Source organism: Oryctolagus cuniculus, chromosome 11, assembly GCF_964237555.1.
Source record: "Oryctolagus cuniculus chromosome 11, mOryCun1.1, whole genome shotgun sequence".
In the NCBI taxonomy this organism is placed as follows: domain Eukaryota; kingdom Metazoa; phylum Chordata; class Mammalia; order Lagomorpha; family Leporidae; genus Oryctolagus; species Oryctolagus cuniculus.
This window is the reverse complement of record NC_091442.1, coordinates 72,160,043-72,168,759: the sequence shown is the minus strand read 5'-3', so window position 1 is coordinate 72,168,759 and position 8,717 is coordinate 72,160,043. Positions and strand designations below refer to the sequence as shown.

The following is an 8,717-nucleotide window of genomic DNA, read 5'->3' as shown; positions in this document are numbered from 1 at the left end:
GGAAGCTCTCTCTCTCTGTTTCTCTCTCTCTGTCTCTCTCCCCTCCAGAACCCTAGTATTCTCCCCAGTAGACTGTCCAGGAGCTTAACTTGCTGTGCCATAATGCCTACCTCTGTTTTATTTTTAATTCTTTTTTCATATTTTTATTTCTCAGAGCTCTTTATTTTTTTTCTTTTTTAAATTTTTTTTAATGAATGCATTTTTACATAGATACAACTTTAGGAATACAGTGGTTCTTTCCCTCATGCCCCCCACCCCACTCCCTTCCCACCTCCCATTCCCTCTCCCATGTCCTCTTCATTATGGATCATTTTTAGTATGACTTTATATACAGAGGACCATCTCTATGCTAATCATGGAGTTCAACAATTTGCCCCCCGCCCACATACAACATATAGAATACAGTTTGGGGAGAGACTTTGCAGTCGATTCTCATATTGCAATTCAGTAGGGACAGAGGTCCTACCTGGGGAGCAAGTGTACATTGACTACCGTTGTTCCTTTACCAATGAACACTTTTTTATGCTGTCAGTGACCATCCGAGGCTCTTGTCGTGGGCTGCCAGGGCTATGGAGGCCTTTTGTGACCGTAGACTCCGTCGGTATTTGGACACGGCCATAAGCACAGAGGATGCTCTCCTCTCCCTTCAGAGAAGTGTCTCCTTATTTGATGACCCTTCCTTTCCTCTGACGTCTCGCAGAGACCCTCCGTGTAAGGTTATTTTTTCCCCCCACAGTCTTGCCTTTCCATGCCTGAGATGCCTCAGAGCTCGCTCTTATTCTTGCACTCTTTCTCTAACAGCATCCTGCTACTTTCTTGTCACCCAGGAGGAAGCACAAAATTTGGAACACAGATTTTGGCCACCTGGTTCCAATCTGGCTTTGCCACCTACTAGCTTGTTCACGTTACAGACCTCCTTGTTGCACTATTTCCTCACGTATCACATGGGAACTGTAAGAGTCTGTACATCTTCGGGTTCTTTAAGGACTAAGTGAGCCAATGATAAGCTGCCCAGCACACGTGTTATAGCGAACCCCCAGAAAATATCAGAATTGCGGGTTTTTTTTGCTGTTGTTTTGACAGGCAGAGTGGACAGTGAGAGAGACAGAGAGAAAGATCTTCCTTTTTTTTTTTTTTTTTCGACAGGTAGAGTGGACAGTGAGAGAGAGAGAGACAGAGAGAAAGGTTTTCCTTTGCTGTTGGTTCACCCTCCAATGGCCGCCGCAGCCGGCACGCTGCATCCGGTGCACCGCGCTGATCCAATGGCAGGAGCCAGGTACTTATCCTGGTCTCCCATGGGGTGCAGGGCCCAAGCACTTGGGCCATCCTCCACTGCACTCCCTGGCCACAGCAGAGAGCTGGCCTGGAAGAGGGGCAACCGGGACAGAATCCGGTGCCCCGACCAGGACTAGAACCTGGTGTGCGGGCGCCACAAGGTGGAGGATTAGCCTAGTGAGCCACGGCGCTGGCCGCGTTTTTGTTTTGCTCCCTCCATAGCTTTTGACTCTGAATTTCTTTTGTTTTGCTTTGAAGTTCACGTAAAAAGCCCTCCTCAAATGCTTGGTGATCCTTAGCTTACCTTAACATTAAAGTACTGAATGGAAGTTGCTTTTTTTAAAAAAAGTTTGTTTATTTTTATTTATTTGAGAAGCACAGTGACAGAGAGGGATCTTCCAGCTACTGGCTCACTCCACAAATGCCCACAACAGCCAGAGTTGGGCCAGATCAAAGACAGGAACTCAATCCAGGTCTCCCACACGGGTAGTGGGCACCCAAATACTCCAGCCTCCCACAGTGCACATTAGCAGAAAGCTGGAATTGGAAGCAGAGCTAGGAATCAGACACACACACTCTCACACAGGATGCACCATCTTAGCCACTATGCCAAATATCCACTCAGAATGGACATTGTGTGAGTGGGGACAAAGTCTCTCAATGAGTGTGGCCTAACAGGAAGAGCTCACCCCTCCCCATAGAATCATATACTTTGTGAGATCATAGGCCAATTGTTAATCGCCGGATTCCTTGCTTCCAGGGCATAGTAGTTGTTTAATAAGTATTTGAGGGACCAGCACTGTGGCATAGTGGGTAAAGCCGCTGCCTACAGTGCCGGCGACCTGTTTGGGCGCTGATTCAAGTCCTGGCTGCTCCACTTCTGATCCAGCTCTCTGCTATGGCCTGGGAAATCAGTATAAGATGACCCAAGTCCTTGGGCCCCTGCACCCACATGGGAGACCCCGAAGATGCTCCTGGCTCCTGGCTTCAGATGGGTGTAGCTCCTGCCTTTGCAACCATCTGGAGAGTGAACCAGCAGATGGAAGACCTCTCTCTCTCTCTCCCTCCCTCTCTCTCTCTCTCTCTCTCTCTGCCTCTCTGTAGCTCTGCCTTTCAGATAAATAAATAAATCTTTAAATAAATAATTTTTAAAGTTACAATAAAAATAAATGAACAAAAAGTTAAAAAATAAGTATTTGATGTTATTGTTAAGCCTCTGGGAGCCAGTTTTATCACTGGAAAAATGGGGATAAAATGCATTTATCCAGCAGGTATTGTAAGAAGAGATAACAGAGGCAAAGCCCCTGGCTCAGCGCTTGGTATTTAGCAGATGCTTGATGAATAATAACTGGAAGCAACATCATTAGCATTTTCCTTTCCTGGGCTGGTATCAGGGCAGCTGCTTCATGACCATTTGTGGTCATCACAGCCCACACTAAATATAGAGGCAAAGCACAGTGCCTGCTGAGAGGCTCTCAAAGCACAGAGAGGCCTGGAGATTACAGCCCTGGACAGTCAGTGCGCAGTCCCAGAACACTGGCTGCGGGCACGCACTCTGAGTACAAAGCAGGTACCGACACTGCTCTCACCACCAGATAGCTCTGCACAGGACTGTGCCTCTCCCATCTCCCTGACTGGTCTGTTCAGAAGCAGTTAGCAGCAAGGGCGCTGGAGGAGGTTCAGCAGCGTGCCAGCCCTCCCTGCAGAGCCAGATGCTCTTTCCAGAGAGCACACTGATGGAACATGGGATGTGTTTAGGACTACAGTCTTTAAAGCTAAAATAATATACACCTATGGTGTTTTGTTCTTAAGAATCAAACAGAACAAGGGTCTAAATAGAACAGCCAGCATCCCTAACACCCCAAATCTTCAGGCAGACTCCCACGGATAATCACTGCTGATTCTAGTATTCTGGTTAAATTTATTCGAAAGGCAGAGTTACAGAGAGAGGAGGAGCATAGAGAGGTCTTCCATCCACTGGTTCACTCCCCAAATGGCTGCAATGGCTTCGGCTGGGCCAGGCTGAAGCCAGGAGCCCAGAGCTTCCGCCGGGTCTCCCATGTACGTACAGAGGCCCAAGCACTCGAGCCATCCTCTGCTGCTTTCCCAGGGAGCTGGAGCAGAAGTGGAGCAGCGGGGTCTGGAACCAGCGCCCACGTGGGATGCCAGCATCGCATGCGGAGTCTTAAACCTGCTATGCCACAATGTCAGCCCTGATTCTTATATTTTTTCACACATACAAGCATTATGAATATTTTTTCACCACTAGAAATCACAACATACCGCTGCAAACCTTGCTTCTGTTTCTCCCAAGTTTATCCTAAATATCTTTCCGTTTCAGTCCATGGAGATTTACCTCCTTCTTATTCCACTGCTCTAGGCATAAGGGGATATAACACATAAACCCCCGGATCTCAACAACATGACACAATTAAACTTTATTTCTCCTTTACCAAATCCAACTGGTGGTGGAGTGGAGGGAGGAAGGGTTCTGACCCAGCACTTATTCAGGAATCCAAATGACCCAGGGCCCTGCCAACTGCACCATGTGACCTCCACATCCGTGGAGCCTTCGAAAGTAAGCCTGGGCGAGGCATGCAGCCAGATGGGGCCAGAGCATGGGGGAGGGGCCGGAGGCTTGCTCCACCAGCAGCCAGGGCCTGGCCACCTTCTATTGGCCAGAACTTGAAGATCGCCCCATTCTAGACTAGAACTAGGAAGTGTTCTGGTTGGACAGCTGCTTCCTTGTAACAACCCATGATAAGCTCTGAGGGGCAGGGGAACACACACGTGACATCGTGGCACGCTAAGGATGCATCCAGATTTATTGACATTTAGAAGACAAGCTTTTCTCAGCCTGGCGCAGCGGGTTAAAGCCCCAGTCTGCAGCGCCACTATCCCACATGGACACTGGTTTGAGTCCAGCTGCTCCTCTTCCAATACAGCTCTCTTCTATGGCCTAGGAAAGCAGTAGAAGATGGCACAAGTCCTTGGGCCCCTGCATCTGCATGGGAGACCCCAAAGAAGCTCCCGGCTTTGGATCAGCCCAGCTCCAGCCATTGTGGCCATTTGGGAAGTGAACCAGCGGATGAAGACCTTTCTCTCTCTCTCTCCCTCTGCCTCTCTGTAACTCTACCTTTCAAATAAATAAATTAAAAAAAAAAAAAAGAAGACTAGCTTTTCTCTTTTCTTTCTCTTGCTTTTCTTTTTAAAGATTTTATTTATTTGAAGGACAGAGTTACAGAGACAGAGACAGAGACCTTTCACCACTGATCCACTTCCCAAATGGCCAGAGCTGGGCTGATCCGAAGCAGGAGCCTCCTAGTGTCTCCCACATGGTTGCAGGGATCTAAGCACATTTTTAAGGTTTGGAAAGAGAGGTGGCTTTGTGGTGCAGCAGGTTAATCCACCACCTGGGACACCCATATCCCATATCAGAGAGCTTGTTTGAGTCCCAGCTTCTCTGCTTCTAATCCAGCTCCCTGGGAATGCACCGGGGAAGGCAGCAGAGAATGGTCCAAGTACTGCCATTCAAGTGGGAGACCCGGATCGAATTCTGGGTTCCTAGCTTTGGTGTGGCCCACCCCCAGCTGTTGTGCTCATTTGGGGTCTGAACCAGTGGATGGAAGATCGCTTTTCTGTTGCTCTTTCAAATAAATAAATAAACCTTAAAAAACAACCAAAATTTTAAAGGATGCAGACCCTTCACCTAGTAGAACATTTCCTGAAGAAATGAAAGGTGCACTGCTCACATCTCTGAGTTTAGGGATGTTGGTAACAGTCATTGATTGGAAGCAACCTAAATGTCCAACAACGGAAAACATTGCCATTACTGCAGACTCACATAATATGAAGCAGGTGTTTAAAATAATTGAATAGGGGCCAGAGCTGTGGCTCAGTGGGTTAAGGCCCTGGCCTGCAGTGGTAGCATCCTATTAGGTGCTGGTTCGAGTCCTGGTTGCTCCACTTCTGATCCAGCTTCCTGCTAATGTATCTGGGAAAGCAGCGAAGGATAGCCCAAGTGCTTGGGCCCCTACACCCATGTTGGGGGTCCCAGAAGAAGCTCCCAGCTCATGGGAGCAGCTTTTTGGGGAGTAACCAGCAGATAGAAGATCTCTCACCCTCTGTCTCGCCTTCTTTCTCTCTGTAACTTTGCCTTTCAAATAAATAAATAAATCTTTAAAAATACTAATAATTGTTTAAACACCTGAAAACATAAAAGTATGTCCATGATATGTTATGATTTAAAAAAAACTTAAAATGGGTGAATTTTGAAAACAAATATGTTACCTGTAATAAAAAGCCCGGAGGAGCCTGCATTCGGATGCTCCTAGTACTTATCTCCAGGCAGCATAAGAACAGTGTGGGTTTTTCTTTCTTTTTTTTTTTTCCCAAAGAAACCTTCTATTTAAGGAATACAAACTTTATGCATTTCATAAGTATTTTTTCCCAAACAAACCTTTTATTTAAGGAATACAAACTTCAAACAGGGTGTTTTTTACTTTCTTTTCTTACACCTTATGTAACGTCTCAATATTTTCTCATTAGATAAAAAGAGAGATGCTCTTTTTTGGACAGAATTTTTTTTTAAAAGTAAACAAAGGGAATCGGGACTTGGGTGATTAAAGGCAAGAATGTGACTCAGACATGACCTCCGGGACCCTGCCTGTCTATTGGGCCTGTCACCCAACACTCAAGTTGCTATCAGGAGCACTTCTCCCTGTCAAAAGGACTGGCTTTTGTCACGCAATCCACGGGTTCTAAAGGCAGGGAAAGCCGGGCCCCAGCGCTCAGTGAGTGGGTGGCCTGGCCTCCGTATGGGGAATGCCATCAGGGCCCTGGTGGCCTTCATCCCTGCTGACCACTGCCAGAAGTACGTGGTGGGAGAGCTCCAGGAGATGCCGCTGGACAGGATGGTGGACCTCAGCGGGAGGCAGCTGCGCCGCTTTCCCGTGCACGTGTGCACCTTCTCGGAGCTGGTCAAGCTCTACCTCAGTGACAACCACCTGAACAGCCTGCCTCCAGAGCTGGGGCAGCTGCAGAACCTGCAGATCCTGGCCTTGGATTTCAACGACTTCCAGGCTCTGCCCCAGGTGGTCTGCACCTTGAAACAGCTCTGCATCCTCTACCTGGGCAACAACAAGCTCTGCGACCTCCCCAACGAGCTGAGGCTGCTCCAGAACCTCCGGACTCTGTGGATCGAAGCCAACTGCCTCACCCGGCTGCCAGATGTAGTCTGTGAGCTGAGTCTCCTTAAGACCCTGCACGCCGGCTCCAACGCCCTGCGTCTGCTGCCAGGCCAGCTCCAGCGCCTCCGGGAGCTCCGGACCATCTGGCTGTCGGGCAACCTGCTGAGCGACTTCCCCCGGGTGCTACTGCACATGCCCTTCCTGGAGGTGATCGACGTGGACCAGAATAACATCCGTTACTTCCCCAGCCTGACCCACCTGTCAAGTCTGAAGCTGGTCATCTATGACCACAACCCTTGCCGGAATGCACCCAAGGTGGCCAAAGGCGTGCACCGTGTGGGAAGGTGGGCAGAGGAGACGCCAGAGCCAGATCCCAGAAAAGCCAGGCGCTATGCATTGGCCAGGGAGGAAAGCCAGGAGTCACAGACACCTGCCCTCCCTCTTCCTCTTCTTCCTCCCAGCTCCTGAAGATGTTGTCGTAGGTCAATGCCACAGAGCTAACAGGAGCCTGTCCTGGAGACCTCTTCATTAGAGTGGGTGGCGTTGCTCTGGGTCATTTGAGGTGACCTGCCTCCTGGGGGCTGATGGAGAGGCAGGTTGAAATGCCACAAATCCATACGGAAAAGGGAAAAATTCCCAAAGGGAAGTTACATGCTACTGTGGCCTGCCAACCCAGAGTGATCACGTCTTCGCAAGAAAACGGCCTCTCCAAGCAGGTACTTTGAAACTGAGCAAGAGCTGCGACACTTGGGTCTCCTCCACTCCCCAGAGGTGGCTGTGATTACAAGGCTCACGGGCCCCTCAAATATGGTATTTGTTATAGATCTCACTAAACGTTCAGCCGGCCTGGCCCCAGCCCTTTGCTTTGCAGCCATACTTTCTTTTCTTTGCATGACCATAAGCGGTATCAATGTATTGTTACCAATTTAGGTCACCAAAAACGACCTTTGCTCCCAGATTCATAGAAAACAGCTTTCGTTGTTGCAAAAGCTCGAGATGCAAGATTTCCCCAGCAGGTTAGCGCCTGCTGAAGAGACCTCTGACGGAGACTGCCTCTTGATGGAGCCCAGCTGCCACTTTGAACTTGACAGTGGTTCGAGTTCATCGAGCTCATTTCCCCTAAAAGGTCTGACCCCAACGTAGTAGGTGAGAAATCAGTTCACTTGAAATCTGTTCCTGCACTGTGAAATCTGAATAGCAGGCTGTGCTGTGTATAGTCTGTGACTGTAGCTTCCAATTTTGTTTGATCTTTCTAGTTTTTTGACAGTGTATAAACCTAGGTACTTTATGGAGGTATGTAAATCGTGAACTTCCCATGAATATATATAAACTTTAAAGGAATTACTATCAGTGGGTGATTTAATAACCATCCTTTATTGTTGTGTCTGAATCCCTTCCACAGAAAAAGACGCAAACATCAAATGGAAATACTGCACTGAGCCTAATTTTAAATAGTACTTTTCCCATAAAAGCATCTTAACCCAGAGTCTGGTTCCAAAGTAACCTAACAAAGCAGACTATTTTTGTGTTTTCCTACCAGAAGCATTTCTTGCTAAACTGGAGAAAGAGAAATTTCCATAGTACACACACACAGGACCTTCCTATTGTCACCTTCCATGTGAAGAGGGTCAGCAACTTATTGGTCAGATGGGCAGAGGGCCCCTTCACTGTGAACTAATGGGTTCCTGTTTGTAGGTCAAACAGGCTTAACTTCTTTAGTAATGAGATCAGATTCCTATTGGACAGTTAGGACTTATTTTTTTCATTGCTAATAACTGAAACCATTCAGCTGATACTAAACTTCTGCCAACACAACCTGCCTTCTAAACTTTACTATGGATTGCTTTGACTCCCTATTCCCATTCCCAAGATTAATGGTCCTACTTTTCCCAATGTAGCTGCAGGCGGATCCATAGCTAAGTGGTCTGATTCAAATGTCAAACTGTAAACATTTTGGCTGATACTCAATTTTCTAAATCAACACATACACATTTTTCAAATAGTGTGGTTAAGTGTTCACTGCTGGCTTTGCTGTCCAAAAATGTTTTCCCTGTTGGCTGTCAATTTTACAAAACACATAGATTATATTCATATTTCTATAGCCCTTCTGGTGTTTTTCTGGAAATGCTGACATAATTAGAAAGTAAAACTGAGAAAATGTTGAAGCACCAAATGTAACATTTTTACTCCAGATTTTAAGTCTTGAGAGCCAGGGTTAATGCATCAAAGAGAAATCTCTTTCACAAGATTAGA

General features: G+C 47.3%; 1 protein-coding gene across 1 annotated transcript; it reads left to right on the top strand.

Moving 5' to 3' along the window:
• The first annotated feature begins 5,649 nt into the window (after positions 1 to 5,649).
• On the top strand, positions 5,650 to 7,811 carry LRRC10 (leucine rich repeat containing 10). The gene has a single exon (XM_008256773.4). The coding sequence runs from the start codon at positions 6,093 to 6,095 to the stop codon at positions 6,930 to 6,932; it is 840 nt and encodes a 279-aa protein (XP_008254995.1). The 5' UTR covers positions 5,650 to 6,092; the 3' UTR covers positions 6,933 to 7,811.
• The last annotated feature ends 906 nt before the right edge of the window (positions 7,812 to 8,717 follow it).

What these genes read in the sequence shown, in the direction of transcription:
- LRRC10 (XM_008256773.4), top strand. Translation starts at nt 6,093, where the DNA reads ATGGGGAATGCCATCAGGGCCCTGGTGGCCTTCATCCCTGCTGACCAC.